Consider the following 23376-nt stretch of genomic DNA (forward strand, 5'->3'; position numbering starts at 1 on the left):
TCTGCTCTTGGAAGTCCAGACAGCCTGTCTATAGGTATCAAAACTACTGGAGGAAGAGATGGTCAAGGAGTAAGCTGTCCTACACTTGAGCCCTTACAAGTGGCCTGGGTTTAGGGTGAGCAGTGGGGTCCGTCTCTGGATGTCAAACCTACATTTGTGCTAAGAATCTAGAATGACATGTGCAGAAGGACCAGAGCCTTCCAGAGATGGTTAGCTTTGGCATTGCTGCATCTGGTACAGGAAAAGCAACTCACGGTCCAGCACATTGAAAAGAGAGAGGACTTGAAAACAATTTCTCTATCTAAAACACAGCTGGATGCTACGGCAATATTTTCATTGAGAATTCTCAGAGCTTATGGCAGCTACAGTGTTTACAACTTTTTGGTGCAATTCCCAGTCATTCATTCATTCATTCAGCCAACACTTGGTGAGAACCTACTTTGTTCCAGGCAATTAGAGCTCAGAATTACTAATGTAGAATCATAATTAATAGTGATAATAAAAGCTAATATTTATCCAGTATTTTCTGTGATCCTTGTCTAGTGGTTATTATTGATTTTATTTTATTATCTTTATGTGGAGGGTAGAATTTACAGATGGGCATATTGAGGTTTATTTCACACAGCAACTATTTGTTAAGCATCTCTTACATGCCAACCACTGTGCCTTTCGCTGGGGGTGTGGTAGTGAGCAAGAAGGATTTGATTCTTATTCTCATGGAACTTAAAATCTAGTGAGGGGAGATAGACAATAAGCAAACAGGTAGTTAAATAAAATGAAACTTGGAGCTAGTGATACATACTATGAAGAAAATAAAACGTGATCATGTGAGAGGGACTGATAGGCATCTGAGAGGGTGGGATGGACTAGATTCTTCAGATAAAGGAAGATCTGCTTAAGAAGGTGACTTTCAAGCTGGGCTTTGAATGGAAAGATGCCGCCATGCACACCACCCCGGGCAGAGCGCTGCTGGCAGTGGGAACAGCAAGCACCAGGGCTGTGTTGGAATGAGCCTGGTGTATCTGATAAGCAGAAAGAAGCCTGGTGTAGCTGGGGTCCAGCAAGCGAGGGAGAGAGATCCACCTTGAGCAGCCTAGGACCCTGGGCCAAATGCTACTAAAGGCTCCTGCGAGACCAACTCCCTTTGAGCTCACTGAATGTCCTCAGGGGCAGTGAAGGGGGAAGAGCCCGACAGGCTGCTGTGTGCATCAGATTGTGTGTGTGCTCCTCGATAAAGCACAGTTCTCTCTAGCTCTAGGCTCACCCTTTCTTTCTTGGGCTGTGCAGGCCCTCTGGAAGTGGAGGTGGAGCAGAAGTTCGGGGGGAGCCTGGCTTTCTTTCCCAGGTGATTCGCCAACGGGCTGTCCTTTTGAGTTCCTCTCTAGGCTCCACTGAAATAGCAGAAGCCCACATTGCTGACAAATGTGCCATTTTCTCCCTAATCTTTGCCACATTTTCTTCATGGACACTCCCTTTCATTTTTCTTATTTAGTCGTCCTTGGTTCATTCTCTCTCTGACTCACTGCATCAGGCAGAGTGGTCATCATGCATCTGGAAATACAGGCATTTGAAAGATCCTCTAGTGATCTATATGCACACTGACATTAAAAAAATATAAACTTAATAATTGCATGGGTTTGGGGTCTTATTCCCACTCTTTAGCTTTGATTATTAATTATCTCTAGAAGACCTTATTCAGCTCAGGACTGCACCTCTGTTTTATTGAAAGGTATCATACTGTTTATCATAGCATGTATCACACTTTATGATAATGGTTTTCCTTGCACATTTCTCTCCCCCTGTGATGTGAACTCTACAAGGACAGAGTCTAGACGAGTCATGTATGCTATTTTATTTCCATTTCCTGGACCCCATGCATGGCATATAATAGATACTCAATAAACATCTACCAAGTGCTTGCTACTACAGAGAAGGAGAAGAGGCAGAAGAAATAGTGATAGAAGGAGCCCACCTTCCCTTTCCTCACCCGATAAGTGTTGTTATCTCAACCTCCCTAACGCCCACCTCTCCTCAGCCGTGTACACGTCTCTCCCCACAGCGCCTTGCACACAGTAGGTGCTCAATTTATTTAAATTAAATAAATTAAATTAAAGAACAGGTAGATAAATTATCGTCGCCACAAAACTTGTGCTACACAGAAGCTTCTGGAGCAGAGATGGAGGTCCATGAATAAAAGATGGCCATCTGGATGGTCTCATTTTAGCCTGAAAGATTTACCTGGAGAACTTGTCAGCACAAGTGAAAGGAATTTTGAAGCAAATATCTAGAGATTAGTTAAAAACAAGTGCCAAAGCCACATATTTGTTGGACTTCAGGCAAATTCAGGAGCCGTGCTTCCCGTGTGATTGTGTTCAGTCGCTGCAGGTTTTGGAGCGGCTCCAGGGCAGAAGGGCACTCTGGGAAGCCTGGGAGAGGCGATCACAGGCACAGGGGCGACTCGGAGTGCATGGTTTCTGCCTCTGGAAATGACTGGATCTGCCTGTGAGGTTTCCCCTAGCACAGGCTTTCTCAGCCTTGACTTGACAGACATTGGGGCCACTTGAGTCTGCAGGGGCAGATGCTAGGTGCACTGCGGGGTGTTCAGCAGCATCCCTGGCCGCTACCCACAAGACGCCAGGAACCGCCCCCTTCGGTGATGACAACACAGACTGTGTCCACTTGATGTCACATGATACCCGCTGGGTCAGAATCACCACTGGTTCGGGGCCCCTGCTCTAGGGAAGCAGCTGATCATTGCTCTTTCTAATTACCTGACAAATGTTGCCGATGGACTGATTATCCTCTCAAACCATCCAATTTTGGATGCAGATTCTCGCCGGCCCCAGAACCTTTTGTTGTTGGAAGCTGCGCTCGCCCGTGCTGTGTTGCCAGGCTCAGGAGCGTGTGCGCTGGTGTCGCTGGCTCAGCGGCGCAGTGCGCACAGCCTTGGATCCCACACGGCTGTGCAGGGCGATGAGATGCCGCAGAGGGAGGGGGAAGGCACGGCAAGCTGGGTTTGACAGCAACTTCGGACTTCCCTGTTTCTTGGGGTCTCTTTCAATTCGTTTTCTGGCATCTGTGTTGATAGTCCCTGAGAAGTAACTCCTGGGAAAAGAAGGCTTCGTCGTCTCACCCAGGGTGGCGATGGGAGCGGGCTTTCTTTGCTGCCCTTTGACAGGCACGCTGCTGTTCCTGAACTATTTGCTGTCGGCTGATCCGTTGGACTAAAGAGTCCACCCAGCACGTTTAAAGGAGCTGTGACGAATACCCAGCTTCTCTACTCCTGGGAGACATCGGTGCAATAGCGCTTCTCAGATTTAGTCTCTGGGATCCCTGTGCTGTGTGAAAGACCGAAGTAAGGAAACCAGCGCGCTCTCCTTCAGCTCACTGCCTCGGACGTGTGCCCGAGGCGGGGGAAGGCTTTCCACAGCGTGCAAGAGACAGGCTTAGCCGGAGAGAAATCCCAGCACGACCCTTCATGTTTCCTTTACCGAAGGGTTCACGTCAGTCTTCTGTGGGATCGATGGGGTTTAATATTTGAAAATGTCTTTATTTGCCCTGGCTGGTGTATCTCAGTGGATTGAGCATGGGCTGCGAACCAGTGTCCCAGGTTCGATTCCCAGCCAGAGTACATGCCTGGGTTGCAGGCCATGACCCCCAGCAACCACACACTGATGTTTCTCTCTCCCTCTTTCTCCCTCCCTTCCCTCTCTAAAAATAAAAATAAATAAAATCTTTAAAAAAAGAAAAAAAAGAAAATGTGTTTATTTGAAAATACATGTTTATGTCGTGTGAAGAATACATATTAAATTACAGCAGTGTCATTTTTAATGATCCATTCGATTCTAGAGGTGTTTTTGGCTTGTGATGCATATCGTGTGTTATCGCTGATGACACAAGTTTCCTTGTGTCATTCACGAAGACCTGGTCATGCGTTGGGAGACTGAGGCAAGATGGTGTGCCGGGAACAAGGTTAGGTCTTCATCTCCAACAAATTCTAACAGTGGATCAGTTTAGTCAATGGGGTAAACGAAAATTAATGATAGGAATTGTATATTGTCATGTAAGAACTAAGTAATTAAAGTAGAACTGATGGACTTCCGAAATAAATAAAAGTGATTGGGTGAGTCATTCCAAAGAGAGTTTGTGGGACCAAAACCAGAGTGCCTGGAAGTACTTCAGTAGTCCCCCCCGCCCCCCGAAATCCAGGCCTCTGGCAATGGAACGGGAAAGAAGTGGGCGTCTCAGAGAGGGCATGTGGGGGTCAATGCAATGGGACCTTCAGACCGACGGACTGCGGTTTGAGAGGCAGGCAAGGACTGAAACTGCACCCAGGGATCATACAGAAGGACGACGCAATAATTAAGTACGATAGAGGTACGTGACAAGGAGAAGGCACCGGTGTCCATCTGGGGCATTTGAAGTTGAAGATTTTCATGGAGCAATGACGTTTCATTGCCTGGCAGGTGGGCAGGGGTCTGGCATGCAGGAGAGGTTAGATGATATCAACTTACGATTCATCTTTTAGAGGCATGAGGCCATAGACATGGACAAGACCACCCAAGGGAAAGCATGGAGCAAGGTGAAATCTTGACGAGAGCTTTGGATAAGACATTCGTTTACACGATGAAAGAATGAGAGCCAGTGAAGGGACAGTAACAGCGAGAGCAGAGAAACTAGAAGAGTCATGTCGCAAAAGCCCAAAGGGGACAACCGTTCAAGAAGGGAGCATCGCAGTATCACGTGTTCCAGAAAGGCTGCGCAGCGTTCACCCATTTACTGACCCAGCGGCACTAACTGCATGCCTACCACGTTCTGTGCTGGGGTTTAGGAATGCGGCCGGACACGTGGCCGGCGGGCTTCCTTTCGTAGCGACCGGTGATGCTTTATAGAGAATGTATATGACTCGCCACAGTGGATTAAAGAGGGAACCAAATCTTTTAAATATATGAAATTTTAAGAAAAGATGGAACCAAAGTTAGGGAGAGGGAGCCAGTCGGTATAGACTAATTTTCTGAGAAATTTGAGCAGAAATGGTCAAGAAAAAAGTGGGCCAGTAATGGTCTAGCCTGCGAGAACGATTACGAGTGGAAGGAGTCATTTCACTTCTGTGGCACATCCCGTGGGAACGGTTTTGACCCACTGGCTGGAATCCAGTATTTTTGTATGAACAGAGCTGGATGCAGTAGCGGACACAGGGGATTATATGGCATAGTTGATTTTTTTTCTTTTTAGAAAACTTACAATCGAGTGTTGGGAGTTGCAGGTGGCGAGCAAGATATAAAGACAGAAAAAAATGAATGAACAAGTGTTAGTAACAACATCTAATAGCAAGTACCAGTTGATGAGGGGGAGCTGCAGCCGCAGAGGATGTGAATTCTGGGAAAAGGAAGCCTCCGGAAGCGGGGACACAAAAGCTGGGGCGCAGAGAAGAGAGTGCGTGTGCGCTCACAAAGGAAGACCGGCACGAGGACTTCCATAAAGGGAAGGCGAGAGGGCGAGCACTCCAGAACTTTGTGTCTCCCCGTAGGAAGCGAAGAGGGTGCCTCCTGGCAATCTTCCACCTTAGAGAAGGGGGTCTCCAAAACGAACCCCACCCTTTCAGTCTTCTCTTGGTTCACGGTGGAAGGTACCCATGCCCCCCACTCCTGTGGTGTCGGCTCTATTATCACCAAAGGTACCGAGGTATCAAATATGCGGGGAACCTGTTACCAGGAAGCAGGAGTCTTAGGAACCTCAGCACTGGGTCCTATCACAGCGACAGAAGAGGGGGGCATGGGGTGCCGTACGCAAGCCAAGTGAGTGCTCAGCCGAGGCAGGGGAGGGCAGTTCCGATTCCGATGGAGTCAGCCTGCATTCTCAGGTCGGGATACAGATACTGAAGTGCTCTGTCATGGGCACGTCAGACCTCAGCCTCCTGGGCCTTTCCATCTGAGGGTTCACAGACGAAATTGACTTGGTATGCTTTTTTATAAAAAAAATATTTTATTTATTTATTCTTAGAGAAGGAAGGGAAGGAGATAGAGAGAGAAACATCAATGTGTGGTTGCTGGGGGTTATGGCCTGCAACCCAGGCATGTACCCTGGCTGGGAATTGAACCTGAGACACTTTGGTTCGCAGCCCGCCCTCAATCCACTGAGCTACGCCAGCCAGGTCTTGGTACACTTCCATTGATGTGTATTAAACCTGTACTTTTGCAGAATTTGAAATGGAACTAGAGCCCAACTGAGCGACCAACCAGAAGTTCCTCCCAAAGTGATTTCGTGGACAACACTGGAAAGATCCTGAATGGAAGAGGGTTAGCACTTGGTCTACGTCACTGGTCAATTTTCCTAATATGGCAGCAGTCTTTAGTTGTTCTTTCAGATGGCGGGAAGTGGGGTAATTTTGATTGTTCATTATTTGCTAAATCATAGAGAAATGACAGAAACAAGTCTCGTTTTGAAGACACATTAACAAACCTAAACTCTGCCATTTAGATCATTATTCTTCCTGCCCTCCCTTATATGGGAGCTCGTACAGCCAGCCTGGTGTAGGTTCGTCTAGGCACTGTTTTCCAAAACAAGTGAATGAATGTTTTGTGACTAGCTACATCACCAGGACAAAATAACAGTAATTTGATTTGTATATATACCCCTTTTATGGAACTTCTGTGAACATGGTTTCACACGTTCCTTGTAAGAATCCTGTGATGTCAGTGTGGAGAGTATTTTAATTAAAAACTTTGAAAACTCAAAACCAGAATGGTTAGGAATCTGATGAGCCTCCAGAATTAACTGAGTTAGTGATTGAGCTTGAATTTGAGCCTAGTCACCCGTCACCCCCTTCAACGCTGCTTTCAGTACAAAGCCTTGCCTGATTTCCTTTTACCTGAAGGCCCGACTGCACCAGACTGAAATCACCGTGTTGGCCAAGGCTATCACATCATTTGAGGCTGAGGCCCCTCTTGCTATCTTGCTGATTGTTCATGGAGTGGAGTTCCTTGGGTTGTACAACCATGGCCCTCTGCTTGTAGCGGCTGTGCATTATTCCTTGTGTTGGGAGGAAAACTTTCCCTCTTCCAATGCGGCCAGTGATCGGTGGCCTGCAAATTAATTGACAGTAGGCACAGCAGGAGAAAAGGCAACGTTTACTTACTCATGCACAGTGTACACGTGGGAGCATTCAGAGGTAGTGGCTCGCTGAATAACCAAGAGAAAAGGCTTATATACTGAATTTAACAAAAGGGGAAGGTGGGTAAGGCATTAATGGGGGAAGATGGAAAGTTCTATTGGGCGTTTTTATTCTAAGGAGCAGTTGAATTCACACTTTCTGGTGTTAAGGGTCAGCCTTGTCCTAAACAAGAAACTCCCTGGGAGAGAAGTCAATGGCAGCTTTATTTTCAGAGGCTCAGCTTAAGTTGAGGTGTTTGTTTCTGTGGCAGCTGACTGTTTAGATATTATCAGCTTAAAGGACCACTTCCATACCACTTGGGTGGGCTGTCAATCCCTCTGCCTGCTTTGTGGCTCTCTCTACAACACTGCATTTTGCTTCTTCAACACCAACAGAACATCTATTGCTATTTTTTGTCTCTATTTTATTGGCTTACCTGCTTAGGTCCGTCCCACCCAGCATAATCTCTCTTTGGTTAACTCAAAGCCAACTGCTTAGGGACCTTAATTACATCTGAAAAAAATCTCTTTTTCATGTACTGGGACACAGTTATAAGAATGATACATCATCATATGCACCACACTCAAGGGGAAGGGATTATTCAGGGCATCTCTACCCAGAGGGGGGAAATTTGGGGGCTATCCTGGAATCCTTTCTCCCACACACAATGACAGGATGAGAAGCTCAGTCCAGTGCTACGAGGGACCAGAAAAACGAGATGATCGTGCATGTTCCTTGCACTGTGGTGTTAATGAAATGGGTGCTGCGTGCTTGTTGATGACCCCAGGGGCATTTAAGGTCATCCTTAACAGTGTGCAGAATGGCATAACTCTGCTTGTGTATTCAAGAAGACTTTTTAAACCAACTTCCTTTCATCCTTTTTCTTACTTGATACCTAGTTTTCAAGCACATAAAGATGCATATGACCATTTTGAATTCAATTAATTTCTCTTAATTAAAATTCCAAGATCTTATATTAGGCAGTCATGCCTATAGACCTCAAATCCCCTCATAAATTCGTGAGAGTTGTGGTAGTCTGCATCAGTTATCTATTGTTGTTAACAAATCACCCTAAAACTCAGTCACTTAAAACAATACCCAGTTTCTATAGGTCAGGAATTCGGGCAAGGCTTTACTGGATTCTCTGCTTCTGGGTTTTTGCAAAGGCTGCAGACAAGACCCCACCAGGGAAGTATGTGCTTCCAGCTCGCTCAGTGGCTGTCGACAAGGTTCAGATCCCTGAGGGCTCTTGGACTGAAGGTCTCAGGTCCTGGCTCCCTGCTGGCTGGAGGCCATTCCCAGTTCTTTGTCTCCTGGCCCTCTCCAACATGGCGCTTTGCTTTGTCAGGGCCAGCAAGGCAGAGTAGCAAGCTGGAAGTCACAATTGTCTGTTGCCAAGTCTCAGAAGTAGTGTCCCGTTGTGTTTGTGGTATTTATTCAGTAAAAACCAGTCGCCAGATCGGACCCACATCCAAGGTGGGAGGTGACTGCAGGGAGGGCAGGGTCACTGGGGTCCGTCTAAGACGTCAGCCTACCGCCTGAGTGAGGGGATAATCTACCAGGCTCAAAGGACATTAATAAAAGTACCTGTTTCGTTTTTTCTTTTTTTTTTTAAATTTTATCTTCTAGTTTTTTTCTCTATTAGTTTTCCAAATGTTTATTGTGGAGCACTAAATTGATTTTTATTATATTTTATTGATTATGCCATTACAATTGCCCTGATTTCCGCCCCCCCTCTGTCCCCCTTTACCCAGCACCCCAGGGAATTGCCCCACCATTATTCATGTGTGTTTTTCCTGCGGCCACCCTGCCTGAGTCATAAAGCAATTTGAGATGGCTGTGCTACTTGTGCTGGGCTTGGAGGTTTCCAGGCAAAGCCAAGCTGTGAATCTAGGCTGGCAGCTACTAGTGCTGGGCCTGGGGCTCACTGAGGCCTGCTGTTGCTTGTTTGAGAATATATAGGGAGTTGTGTGGCATAAGCCAAGATCAGCCACTCACAGGAAAAAGCAGCTTGGGTGGGCTCATCAGTTGGGTGGGGTGGAGTCTCTGGGGATCTCGAAGATGGGTCAAACAATGTTAGCCAGGCTGATGGAGTCTCAAATATGGCACCAGCTGGCCAGCTCTGTGGCTCTGCAGGGGAAGGGTTTAGAAAAGGGACAATTGCCTCTACTCACCTTGCTACCAGACCCTTCCATTTCCCCCAGTATGCCACTGCTGCCTTTCAAGCTGCTACCCCGGAGCCGGAGACCAGAGGCAGTGAGTCTGAGTAGGTGAATCTGTGTGTGGGTTCTTTAAGAGGAACTGCTTGGGACTCCAGAAGTTTCTTTCCACAGACTCAATCCCTGCTGCTTTTGCAGGCAGAAGTTGGGGGGACTTCTCTTCCTGGCACTAGAACACTGGGCTGGGAGGCCTGATGTGGGGCTGGGACTCCTCATTCTGGGTATATCCCTCACCATTTTTTATCCACCCCATGTGAGTGTGGGATCCGCCTGTTCCACACCTGAGCCCCTCCTCGCAGTCTGGATGGATGTGGTTTCTTTCATGCCGTCGTCGTCAGACTTCCATTCAACTCGATTTCTGTTGATTATGCGTGATGTTTTAGTTGTGACTTTGATGTGGTTGTGTGACAAGGCGAGCCATGTCTCCCTATGTGGCCATCTTGACCAAAAGAGAAAAGTGCCTGTTTCTAAGAAAAGAAAGAAAAGAATCTCCTGCATTCCATTCACTGGTTCCGAGCCAAAGCAAATGAACGTGACTGGGCTGGATTCCTAATGGGAGTGGTGGTCAGCTCTACTCAGAGCAGAGGTGCACATCAAGCACAAAGTTGAGGGGCTCAGTTCAGAATCAGGGGAGCAACGTTAAATATGGGATCCAAGACATGAGTTTGTGGCTATAGACAAGTGAAGGGTAAGAGCTCAGGAACCCAGGAGTACTCAGCTGGTACAGAAGCAAAGTATTAGACCAGAGAAGTCAGGGAGCTTGTGGTTGTAGCCAAGAACAAAAAAATAAGTCAGTGAAAGACAAATACCATAGGATCTCGCCTATGAGAAGAATCTAATGAAGAAAATAAACTAACAAACAAAGTAGAACCACAGGCATGGAAACATGGAACAGCCTGGCAGTGACGAGAGGGGTGGGGGAGAGGGACAAAGGTGGGCAGCAGGAGGAGGGACTCATTAAGGAACATGTATGAATGGCCCACGGCCATGGCCAACAGTGTGGGGATGGACTGGGGGAGCTGGGGGCGAGATGGGTGGAGGAGGGCAAAGGGAAAAATTTGGACAACTGTAGTAGAATTACAGTAAAAAATCGTTTAAAAGGGTATAAAATAAAAATTTTAAGGAACAGCAACAACAAAATAATGCGTAGCACTCTCTTGCTGGTGGGTAGGACTGTGTTTTTAAAGACACAGAGTGGGGCCAGACTTTTTCTCTCAGTTACCAAAAGGTCATAAAGCACTACTGTATTTTTAAGTTCAAACAAATAGAAAATGTAATGGTTTTGTAAAAAAAGATGTTTAAACTGTGGAGGAAGTACTATTCCGAATGAAATTAAAACTCATGAAAATATAACTTTTGGGGCCAATATTAGATATGTATTTTCTCCCAAAATACATAGGTAGTGTTTTGTATCTATTGATGATTTCGTTTTCCTCTCCAAATACCATTGGTACCTGGTGCCTCATTCTGACGCAGACACTGTGCATGCACCTCAGAGTCACCGAGCTCAAAACAGGTGTTGGGGCTGCTGACGCCTTCTCCTTCTGACCACCGGCTGCTTTCACTTTTAGTTTTGACATGACCTTATTTTACCTCATAGCGTATTTTCCTTAAGTGCCAACAAGTAATTTAATGTAGAAACTATAATGTCCTTTTATAGGATTTTTAAAGTTGATGAATTTCCTAGACTTTAAAAAAAATTGCCATATAACCATAAGATAGAATGGTGGAATTAAAGTCACATTAAAAACAGAAACCCACTTGTTTCTGGGAAAAAGAAATCCAGTCATAATCTGGTTTTCTCTCTGCTTGCGTCCAGTGACGTGTTCGACCAGCTTACAGAAGTAGCCAGTTACTCTCATCCACTTTTTTCACATACCTGGGAATTAAATTTTTAAAAAAAGTTTCATAGGCCCTGGCTGGCATAGCTCAGTGGATTGAGCGCAGGCTGCGAACCAAAGTGTCACAGGTTCGATTCCCAGTCAGGGTACATGCCTGGGTTGCAGGCCATGACCCCCAGCAACAGCACACTGATGTTTCTCTCTCTCTATATCCCTCCCTTCCCTCTCTAAAAATAAATGAATAAAATCTTTTACAAAAAGTTTTATAAATTAGCTCTTGTTTTTTAGTGTTTATTAATTTATTTACATCTTAATTATAACTTTTCTTAAACTCACCTATGTATTTTTCTTTAAACACTCTCTGTATATTCAGTCATAGTACAGACTATTTAGTCTCTCGACTTACATTAGCAATTGACTGAGTAGCAATCATTGAATCAATACACCGAGATTTTAATCCCTATTAACATTTGCCAATGCCAGACCCAAGCTGCCAGATTTGCAGATGTAGAGAGTGCTCGCATCTTCCTCCTGTGCACTCTACTAAAGATAACTATATCAGATGGTCCCAGATTAAATGAAACATGACATTCTCTATTTTGGGGTTATCTTTCATTGTTTGAAAAAAATCATAATTCTGAGGGGCTATCTGTTGCAAATCTTGAAGGTTATGATTTGCAGGGTGTCAAAGTACTTTTGAAAATATTTTCTCTAACAACCTACCATGGTGCGTGAAACCCATACTCGCATGACTCCTATGGGCCACTTAACACTAGACATGTAGACACACATATAGGTAACAGATATAGGTATATACATGTAGAGACAAATACAGACTATCATAGAGTATGGACGATGATAAATATTGCATCACTAAAAAAATCGCTTCAAATAGCTTATCAGACAAAAGCCATGAGGTGAAGAATGATAAACTTGGAGGGTAGGTGTGTGGGTTTTTGTGTGTGCATGTGTGTGTGCATGCATGCATGCATGCCCATGGGCGGGAGGAGTGAAAACCTCGGAAAAGGTGCACCCTAAGGAATATCAATTGGGAGTGAGGCAATAAGGCTCAAGGAAGCCTGAGGAACAGATGGAGACGGATGACATCTGCCCTTTCTAGCGTGTTGAAAAGTCCAGGATTTGTGCATTTAATTTTACCTGTTTAGCCAGGCATGCCCAAGAATTGAAGGAGGCTTTAACAACTATAGTGAAACTTGAAATAATTTTTCTTTACCTGGTCCAATAATATTTTAAATGGCACTCTGTACTTACAGGTAAGTTGTACACATGTTCATTGCTACATTTCTTGACATTTTTATTTTTTATTTTTTAAGATTAAAAAAAATTGTTTTTAGAGGAGAAAGAGAGGGAGAGATACATCAATGTGTGGTTGCTTCTCGCTCACCCTCAACTGGGGACCTGGCCCACAACCCAGGCATGAGCCCTGGCTGGGAATCAAACCTGCGACCCTTTGGTTCACAGGCCGGCACTCAATCCACTGAGCCAACACCAGCCAGGGCCATTTCTGGGGTTTTAATATTCGTGAATGCCAAATATAAATAAATAGGTTGTCCTTATTCTTCTAGAAAGAAATTTTTTAAAATTTGGAAGCCAACTCCAAAAAGAGATTTTACTGTTGAGAGGAAATATCTGTGAAGAAAATGTCCCGTTAGTTAATTTTTTAAATGCTGTTCTCATATGTGTTCACTTGCAGCCTTATCTAAGTTGACAATTTCCCAAAAGCAGGGTCAGAAATGATGTCAGATATCTCAACATGGGACTGTCCACTTTCCTTTTTCTCCTTTCTTCTGCCCTGTGACCTTTTGCATTTTCCAAGGGGTATGAGTTAGCAATTCTTACAAGGATCACCTGTTGTGAAAAGAGATTCTTTTTATTTATCAAAACAAACCTTCCAGCTTCAAATCAATCCAAAAGAAAGAAAAGGGGCACCATTATAGATAAAGTATTTGGGAACTGGTGAGTCCTCTTAGGTCTTATTCTTGAATGGTTACTATATGGAAAACCAGCCCAAATAAATCCATTCAATGCCTTGTCTACAGAAGTAGAAGACGATCATTTGAATTTTAAAGCATTATCAGAAGGAATTTTCATCACTTCACAACTGATTTACTCTGTGCACTATGCCAGGCTATGAAAAGGACCTCCTTGAGACATGAGAATGAACTTGGTACATATTGCCTAGTGTTTCCTTTGGCTCACTTCAGGGAGAGATGCAGACCTGGCAGGAGGGAAGCTGGGGGGACAGAGGACCAGAACGTAACCACACTGTGCCTTGTTCCTCTTCCAGGGTCTCACGATTCCTTCAGCTTCTACATCGATGAAGCCTCCCCCGTCGGCCCCGAGCAGCCCGAAACTGTCCAGAATTTTGTCTCTGTGTTTGGAACTGTGGCCAAGAAGCTGATGCGGAAATGGTTAGCCACCCAAACGATGAACTTCACGGGCCAGCTAGGAGCCGGGATCCGTTACTTTGATCTCCGCATTTCCACCAAGCCCAGAGACCCCGACAATGAACTCTACTTTGCTCATGGCTTGTTCAGTGCCAAAGTCAACGAAGGCCTTGAGGAGATCAATGCGTTCCTCACGGATCACCACAAGGAGGTAGTGTTCTTGGACTTCAACCATTTTTACGGGATGCAGAAGTACCACCACGAGAAATTGGTCCAGATGCTGAAAGACATCTATGGCAATAAAATGTGCCCGGCCATTTTCGCGCAGGAAGTCAGTCTCAAGTACCTGTGGGAGAAGGACTACCAAGTGCTGGTCTTCTACCACAGCCCCGTGGCTCTGGAGGTGCCCTTCCTCTGGCCGGGGCAGATGATGCCCGCTCCCTGGGCCAACACCACAGACCCGGAGAAACTCATCCAGTTTCTGCAGGCGTCCATCACGGAGAGAAGAAAGAAGGGCTCGTTTTTCATATCTCAGGTGGTGCTGACGCCCAAAGCTAGCACTGTGGTCAAAGGGGTGGCCAGTGGCCTCAGAGAGACAATCACCGAAAGGTAAGTGCCCTTCAAGTACTCGGGGGAAAGTTTAAATATATGACCACACATTCATAGGTCCTGTAGGGGATGGAGCTGAAACTCATACCCGCGTGTACTGAGTTTCGTGGGGCTGCCAGAACACAGCACCAGAAAGTCGGTGGCTTAACACAAAAGATATTTTTTGTTTGTCTGTGAGCTCCAGAAGCTGGGATTCTGCAGTCAGGGTGTCAGCAGGTTGGATTCCTTCTGAAGGCTTTGAGGGACAGTCTTTTCCATGCCTCTGCCCTACCTCCTGGGGACAGCTGGCAATCCTCGGCATTCCTTGGCTTGCGGGTGCATCCCTTCAGTCTCTGCCTCTGTTTCCACCTGGCGTTCCGCCCGTGTGCCTGTCTTCTCTTCTTATCAGGAGCCCGGTCCCGCTGTGCTAGCGCCTTCTCTAGTGCCCTCATCTTCACTCGATTACATCTGCAAGCACCCTGTTTCCAAATAAGGTCACACTCACAAGTGTGTGGAATTAGGGCCTCGATAGACGTTTCTAGGACACAGATCAACCCATGGTGCCCTGTGTTTTGACTCCACATCCAGTTCTCTTTTCGTAGCACCCCTTTCCCCTCTGTGTAGCACTCTACAGGTTACAAAGCCCTTTGTCTGCTGTTCACAGGGTCTTTCTCCGTACTTAGTTACATCGGGTCTACGTAACAACCCCAGGCAGTACTCTCTCACCAATAAAAATTGAGGTTCGTAGAAGTAATAGCTTTTGCCTGAGCTCACTTGGACAATGAATGATGACACAGAGTCTTGAGCGTATGCCTTTACGTGACACCATAAGCAAGAGTCAGCCTCCAGAGAGAGGGCATCCGTCCCATTGGCCAAGTGCAGCCGTGCATGTGAAGTGTAATTACACCTGCAATCACCAAAGCTCTCTGTGGCTCTTTCCTATGAGTGTGATCAAACGTGAGAATCTGTATATACTATTTATTCTTGTGAACTAAAGTCTGAAACAATGCAAATAGTGTCTGAAGATCAAATACAGGTTCTATCAGAACTTTTATCTGTAACATTGACAGTGTGAATTATGGCAAAGGGACAAAGCATAACTGTTTTGCTAGGACTCAAGGTCATTGTAGGGAAAGACAAGAAGAGGAGGAAAAGAGATTTGTAGGTGAAAATAATCCATGTGGCCTTACAGCACAGCACGTAGGGCGGGAAATTGTAGGAGGGGAGGCGTGTAGTAGGGCAGAAACACACTTTCAAGAACACTTTCTCCAGGCTGCGGGGAACGTGATCCTGTGAGCAACGGGAGGGTGCTCGTGGAGTGACTTCACCAGGTCTGCCTTCCGATCGGTAACTGGCACAGCTTGGAGGATGGGTGGAGTGGAGAGAGGGACCACTTAAGAGGTGCTTAGAACTGTTTGAGCGACGTAACGCAAGCTAAACGGAGGAAGTGAGCAAACACCAAGGCAATTTATGCAAACAGCAATATTAGGATGATTCAGTAGCTATTAAGCTATGTGGTATGTGGCATGGGTGGAAAGATTTGAGAACACGATTTCTTCTTAAGCAGCAGGGGTGATAAAGACACATTCACAGGGGCAGGAAACACAGACATGGGGATGTGAGGAGGAAGTTGGGAAGATATCATCAGGGTCACTACATTTAAAGTGCTGGTAAGGCACTAAGTTGATGTGGCCAGTTGGCTATAGGAATACAGCCCAACTCCTTTGGCGGTTGTTGGCATTTTTGGGTAGTCAAAGGCACAAGATATTGGAGCGTAAAGTTTCCTCCATACAAAAGCATAACTTCATTTTGTTATCCAGACATTAGCTGGGACCTCCCTGTTTCTTAAGATCTAAATAAGGTCCCTAGCCCTTCCTTGTATACCCTATGTACGTACAGAACCTTCCCTGGGATTGTTTATGTCCTTGCGGTATGAGCCTGGCTGTCTCTAGGCCACATACGTTGTTTTATGGATTGATTGTCCCACGTGACCTTTCCACACCTCACGCTGTACAACCTGAGTCCTGCACCTCGCTCCTTACCCAGCTTCCATATTGGTTTGGAGGTTTTGCTGAGGACCCAAGGAGACGGGGAGGTTTTAGCACCATAACAAGGCACATAATTTAAACTTGAATTTTAGACTTGTCTGTGGTCACAAATCTTCTAGCCTGGACTATCTTCCTCTGACCACATCCCTATTCCTTTTCACCCCAGCTTCCATTCCTCCACCTCCTTCTCCTTCTCTCGTCTCTTTTCTTCCCCTACCCCCACATTGCCTTGGAGATTGCAAACTCTTCCCTAGATTATGACACCAAACGCTTCGCCTCTTTCCTGGCCGCAAGCCTCCGCTCAGCTAGCCTCTTCAAAATTTTCCGCAGAATAGGAAGACTTCGAGCACCACTTTCTACTAAAGTTAATCGTCCCAGCACATAACAACTTACCGCCTCCCTTATATACTTAAAAATGAAGGAGCTATATTACATACACATAAGAATGTGTCCTTTTCAGCTTTACCCCATAGGCCCCCCAGATTCTGAGGAATCACTGAGGGTCCAGCACAGGTGGGAGAGAGGCGGTTGGGGCTTGGGATCAACCAGCTCCAGCTTTCTCCATTCTCCCTACACATGGAATGAAAGCGGCTTCTTTTCCAACATTTACACACTGGGCAGGAAGGGAGTCTGCCCACGGCCCCTCCAGCCTCACTTTGCTGCACTCAGAAGAACACACATTTTCATACAACAGGCCTGCTTGGCACTTGACTAAGAGAGCCACGCCCCGATTTTACCTGTGTAGCAAATAGTCTTTGGTAAGTTAAGGAAAACCTACTCAAGAAATAAACAACTTTTACTTCTCTCTTTTATAGCATTTCACAGAGTTTAGGACTTTGCAACTTATGAGTTGAACTGCTTTTTGGGTTTTTATGCACTAGTGCAGTGTTACTGAAGTAGGATTTGGGGCAGGGGAAGAAGATCAAATAAGTTAGGAAAGTACTGGAAAGGTTTCCATATATATCTACACGTCTCTCCCAAGAGATTCACAATTCACATTAGCATATAAAAGGCACTAACAAGTGTCTTAGTGGTGAATCTTATTTAAAGATAACTAATGCAGTGTTTTTCTAAGCACTTATTTTTTTTTCAGGCCACACTTAACAGCCCATGAAACTAATTTTTACAAACTGCCTTAGCCAGCAGCTCTAATTCCAAATTTCTCACTTGCCTCTGCCTTGTATATCTGGAAGAGTAAAGCTGGATCATTGAAAAGAGGAAAAGAAGTGGGTGAGGAAAGAATTTATAAAGTAGAAACAAAGAGTTTCTACAGGTAGCATCAACTTTTTTTCTGTCTAGGATTATAAACTTGACTTGCAAATGTACAAAAACACAGCTGTGATGTTTGCGCTATAAGCATTGTCGATGTGGTTCAGTCTCAGAAAAACCAGAAAGGCCTCTTTCTAAACCAGGTGCAGACCTCCGGGATTAATGTGAAACTTGGAGGTTTTCTTTTGTCTTGTTCTCAAGTATTTCAGCTTCCTGCATGAGGTCCATGGGGAAAGGTCATTGTCGGCTGTTGCGTGGTGCCTTGCGGGGTGATTCACTGACCTCTGAGACAGCCAGGGGATGAACCCTTGAGTCCCCAGGAATGTGTCCCCTCTCTCTCCTCCTCCAGTGAAGGAGAGGACTTCTCTGCCATTTTCCCCTTGAGGCTGCACCACAGCTGCTCAGTCAGAAACGCTACGTGAACACCGCCAGAGGGGACGAGCCTCTCCTTTGCCCCGGAAGGAGAACGGGCCAGGCACTGTGAAGGCCATTCTGAGCCCTATGCATGTTCATCTGCAAGACTGGGAGTTTGAACTAGAATATCTCCCAGATCCTTTTCCATTTCAAATTCCTCCAATTCTAAGATCCTGCATTTGACTAGTTTCTCTAAAAACTTTTTATGGATGTCTGCTATTTGGTTGACAAAACTCTGAGCACATGAGCTGCTTAGAAAGCAGTGTTTGCAGGGACGAGTGTCTCTCAGGGAAACGGGATGGAGGTAGCATAGCTTCCAATCTGGCCGCTGGGTCTGGACGCTGCAGATGCATTTTCTACAGTTTAGCAATGCTGGAAGACACAGATTTTATTTCTTAAAGACCTATTTTTAATTTATTTTTCAAACACCAGCTTTTGCACCTCACCCCCACGGAATTCACACGTTCTCAAAAAGAAGGTGTGCAATTTGAGACAGTTTTTTTTCCCTAATTTGTGGGAGTTTATTAAATTATAGGTTTTTCCATTAAAAAATAGTCATACCACCTGCCAGAATTTTTAAGGAGCAATGCATTTGTGCAAGTAAATTGATATTGAGTTAATTCAGACAATATTTCTATAGGCCAACAGTTTAGATGATACCAACAACAAGTTATTTTTTTAAGTTTTTATTTATTTATTTTTAGAGAGGGAAGGGAGGGAGAGAAAGAGAGAGACAGAGAGAGAGAGAGAGAGAGAGAGAGAGAGAGAGAGAAACATCAATGTACGGTTGCTGGGGGCCATGCCTACAACCCAGGCATGTGCCCTGACTGGGAATTGAACCTGCGATGCTTTGGTTCGCAGCCTGCACTCAATCCAATGAGCTACACCAGCCAGGGCACAACAAGTTATTTTAAGTGCTCTCTGCCTGTTCAATACTATGCTAACTGCTTCATAAGCATTGATTGGTTTAATAGTCACAAAACTCCCCAAAATAGGATTGCCATGCCATCATAAATGAAAGGATGAGTCTTAGAAAGTTCAGCAACTTACCCAGATGGTGGAGTTAAGAAAAGATGGACTCAAGATTTAAATCTAGTTTGCTCCATTTTTGTGTTTATCCATAAAACAAACACACTTGGGTGCCTGCTCTTCTCCAGACACAGTGCTCAAGGTGTGACTTCAGATACAGGGTCTCAAAACCATTGCCCCGCTCTAGCCTTCTGCTTTCCGTGAGAATCCAAAGTGGTGACTGGAAATGTGTTTTCCTCTCATTATGTGGCACATACCTCGGCGACACTGGCAGTGTATCCAGGTGGAGGGTTCAGTTTGGTACCTACCTGCTGAGCAGCTCCCGTGAGTGGAGCTCTACACTCAGTGCCATGAGCACATTAAAATCAGCAGGATGCCATTGTTCCGAACCAGCGTCAAGGAGGTTTGAAGAGACAAGATCAGCCCTGGCTGGTGTGGCTCAATGGATCGAGCCTTGGCCTGCAAACCAAAACATCACAGGTTCGATTCCCGGTCAGGGCACATGCCAGGGTTGTGGGCCAGGACCCCAGGTGGGGCCGAGTGAGAGGCAACCCATCAATGTAGCTCATGCACGTGGATGTTTCTCTCCCCCTCTTTGTTCCTCCCTTCTAATAGCTCAAAAATAAATAAATAAAATCTTAAGAAAAAAAAAAGACAAGATCATCCATGACCTAAAAATGGGAGGACTAAAGACCAAGGCCTGTGGTGACTTGTAGGAGAGAGACACCTGGACAGATGTCGGTCGGCTTTGAAGAAAGGACAGGATTGTGGTAGGCAGAGATCAGCGGGGGTGGCTTCCCAAGCTGAGGGAACAACACGAGAAAAACACGGAGGCAGGAAATCTTGAGGGACAGAAGTCAGGGTTGGCCGGGGCAGAGTGAGGTGTAAGGGGACGTGAGAGGCGAGCCTGGGAAAGGCGAAGGGGAAGATCATGCAGGATTCTGCATGTGGTCTGGGGACTCTAGGCCTAATCACATACGTGTTAGGAAGATACTGAAGGGGATATATCAGAATGGAGCCTCAGGGAATGAACCAAAATAAACTACATAGATCAAATGAGGATAGAAGATCCTGAAGGTGACTCACCAGTCCATGGCTGGAGACGAAGCAAGACGTCCGCGAGAGGTTGGGAGGAGGGAAAAGGAACAGATGCCGACGTTTCAGCGCTACTGACAGTGCTGTCCTTAGGAGTCCTGGGGACACCATTCACGGTGTCCTTCTGTGTGAGTGACACCCCTTGGAGCTGGACATGGTGCAGCCCACCCATTTACCCTCGTGACCACAGTCTCGGCCTCGGGAGATAAGGCAGAATTTTCAGGATGTGGTTAGTTGTTAAGAAGCACCGGTGTGATCCAGGTGGGAACAGGGAGGCCAGCACAGATATTGAGCTCACGTTATGTGCCGGGCACTGTGCCTTACAGGAAGTGTATTCACTGAATCTCCCTGCAGCCTTACAAGGAAGGTACTATCAGGTCTACTGGAGATGGCAAATGCAGGTTGAAAATGTCTAGTACCTTGCTGAAAAATCCCATGTTAATGTACCAAAGCCAAGATTATAATTTGGGTCTGTTTGACTCCATGTCTTATGCTTACTCCTGCAAATTAGGGAAAATTCTTAGGATGTATTATATGCATCCACATTTCTTTTTTTTAAAGATTTTATTTATTTATTAGAGAGGGAAGGGAGGGAGAAAGAGAGAGAGAGACAGAGAGAGAGAGAGAGAGAGAGAAACATCAACGTGCGGTTGCTGGGGGTCATGGCCTGCAACCCAGGCATGTGCCCTGACTGGGAATCGAACCTGCGATGATTTGGTTCACAGCCCGAGCTCAATCCGCTGAGCTATGCCAGCCAGGTACATCCACATTTCTTAGAGGTGGGTGCATGTAATACATTATCTGTCATCTTGGGAGGCGAAGTCAGTTTAGGGGTCTGGGAAGGTAAGAATGCTGGGGCTAGGGGGGGCCAGGCTGTGAGCAGAGCAGCACTGAAGTTCATGGCTTTGTCTCAAGAAAGTGCACGGAGGCAGGACGCTGGCCTGGGCCCCAGGCCAGCACTGCCACAGAATAACAGAAAGGGAGGGAGCTGAGAGGGGACTGGGCTCCATTCTCCTTGTCACGTGCTTACTGCCCATTTAACTGTTTTCCATTTGGAAAGGAAATTGGGCCAGAGGAACGCTAAACAATCAGCCGAAATCACATTTTTGCTAACTGGCAGAAAACCGGGATTACAGTCCAGGTCTCCTGGCTCGAAGGCACAGTGCTGCGCCCCACCCCCCAGGGAGCATGAGGGCAGGGGCGGACAGGAAGACAGGCAGCGTCAGAAAACAGCAGGTGCAGAGACCAGTGTGGAAGGCGAGCTGGCTTCGTCTGCACTGTGCACCGTGGAGCGTGGTGGCTGGGGCCCTGACTGGGGGTCGGAGGTCGGGCCTGGGGACAGGCTGTGGAGTTTGTGCAGGGCCATCCTTCCCCGGCCTCTCCCTCTTTCTGCCTCACAAACGCAACAGACTCTATTTTTTCCATCTAATCGGGACACACTCCAGCTCACACCAACACCCCAAACAACACTTCTGCTGCCCGATTTACCTGTCGTTGCCCAGGCCCCGCAGGGGTGGGGCAGGCCTCCGGGAGAGTGTTTGCCTGCACGGTCTCAGCCATCTCAGCAGCTGCAGGGGGCCAGGAAAAACCCGCACGGAGAGATGGGCTGAAAGGTCACAACAGGGTGACATGAGAGAGCGTGTCTCCATGAAGAGCAGCTTTCTGCCTCTGTCCCCAGGCCCTGTCCCCAGATAAGTGAGCACACACTAGAGCAGCGAGTCATGGACCAGGCTGTTCAGCTACTCAGTAGAATGGGAAGCTGCCTCCTTGGGTTCCATATGCCTTCAGAGAGAGAATAGCAGAGAGACCGTGGAGGACTAGCATGAGAATAACCACTGTTTACAAGATCCTTTCATCTTGAGATGTATTTCTTCAACCTGTGTCTATTGGAGGCCTCATTTATTCGATAGCTGTTATTCCCAATTTGCAGTGTAAGACACTGCCTGTCAGAAAGGCTAAATAACGGGTTACGGTGGTGTCATGAGCCAGTGCTGGGAGCAATTCCGAATCTAGGTGTTTGAAAGAGGAGCCTGGCTTGGACATGGAAAGAAAGCTCTAGAAAGTAACCCTTTTCCTAGCCAGAGGCTTGGCCAACTGGGAAGAGCTCATGGAAGAGGTTTTGTTGAAATGTAAATTCCAGAACACTGCTCCCCGGAGCTTCTGATCCAGGCGTCTGGGGCTCAAAGATGTTCATTTCTGACACCAGGTGACCGCACCTTGCGTACCATGGCTCATGTCTGTCACGAGCTGCCCCTCAACCGTCCCCCCAACAGATGAACTTGGCTCTAAGAATTCTGGAAAGTGTCAGCCTCAAGCTGTATCAGTCCCCTCCTTATCGCTGAAATCTGTTTCCTTAAATTCTTCTTTCATCTGAGCTATGACTCCTTCACCCACAGGCCCTGCCAGATTTAAGTCCAAATCTGCTTGTTCTATCGCCAGGGTAGATCGACTCATCACCAATTTCCAGAAAATGGTCCTCAGCCATTCTCCCCCACGCATCTCCCCTCCCATGTCACGGAGCTGGACTCTGGGGTTCTCCTGTGGCAGAGGCGCGGGCAAAGGCCACCGCGAGGGGCGTTTTCTTTCCCTGAGCTCTGAAGCCAATTGCCGTGGAAGAAGCCTCCGTCATTTCCAGCCTCAGTGTCTTCCACCAAAACCAATTAACTTCGCAGCACTTTGCAACCCAACCGCTTTCCCAGGCCCGCTCTCCAACAGTCAAAAAGATGCGATAGCAGCTTCCAACCACGAGGCCGTGTGACAGAGGATTGGTGTCAGCCTGGGTCCTGCTGGGGTACGGCAGGGGGGACGGATGTCTGTAACTTGCTGTTCGAACAACTTTTGACCCAAGGATTTTTGAAACAGCGGTGCACATCCAAGCTCTCTCTCTCTCTCTCTCCTTCATTCTGCGGATGCTGGAAAGATTAAAGGCAAATCCGGGCAGGCACCTTTCATGGTCTGTGTCAGGAGAGCTGGAAACTGGGGGGAGTTGGAAGCTGTGGGGAAGTCAGATGCGTATTCAGTACCTGGTGCGTGTGTGCGTGAGAGAGAGGTGGGGGCATGGGGGAGAGAGAGAGAACACATATATTTTTCTAAAAAGCATGGCATAGGATAGAGTTCACCCATTTCAGTGACCCTCTCCAGGTGTCAGTTTTCTTATGCATCGAACTTGACATCCAAGAAGGAGCTAGCCTAGCCTGCAGCTGGCACTCAGAGGAAGCTGAGAGCAGGCGGGTTGACTGGGGAGAGTCAGAGGAATAAAGGCAAAGAGTCCGTGCCGCAGGGATGTTTCGTGAACAGGCCGTGGCACGACAG

At 46.6% G+C, this 23376-nt stretch overlaps 1 protein-coding gene across 1 annotated transcript in view; it reads left to right on the plus strand.

Annotated features, from left to right (window-relative positions):
• Window positions 1-23376, plus strand: part of PLCXD3 (phosphatidylinositol specific phospholipase C X domain containing 3) — a 151605-nt gene that overhangs the window by 77917 nt on the left and 50312 nt on the right. The window contains exon 2 of the mRNA XM_028524017.2: window positions 13522-14230. Coding sequence (XP_028379818.1) covers window positions 13522-14230 — 709 coding nt within the window. The remainder of the gene's footprint in view (window positions 1-13521; window positions 14231-23376) is intronic.

This window comes from Phyllostomus discolor, chromosome 3 (assembly GCF_004126475.2).
Source record: "Phyllostomus discolor isolate MPI-MPIP mPhyDis1 chromosome 3, mPhyDis1.pri.v3, whole genome shotgun sequence".
Classification (NCBI taxonomy): domain Eukaryota; kingdom Metazoa; phylum Chordata; class Mammalia; order Chiroptera; family Phyllostomidae; genus Phyllostomus; species Phyllostomus discolor.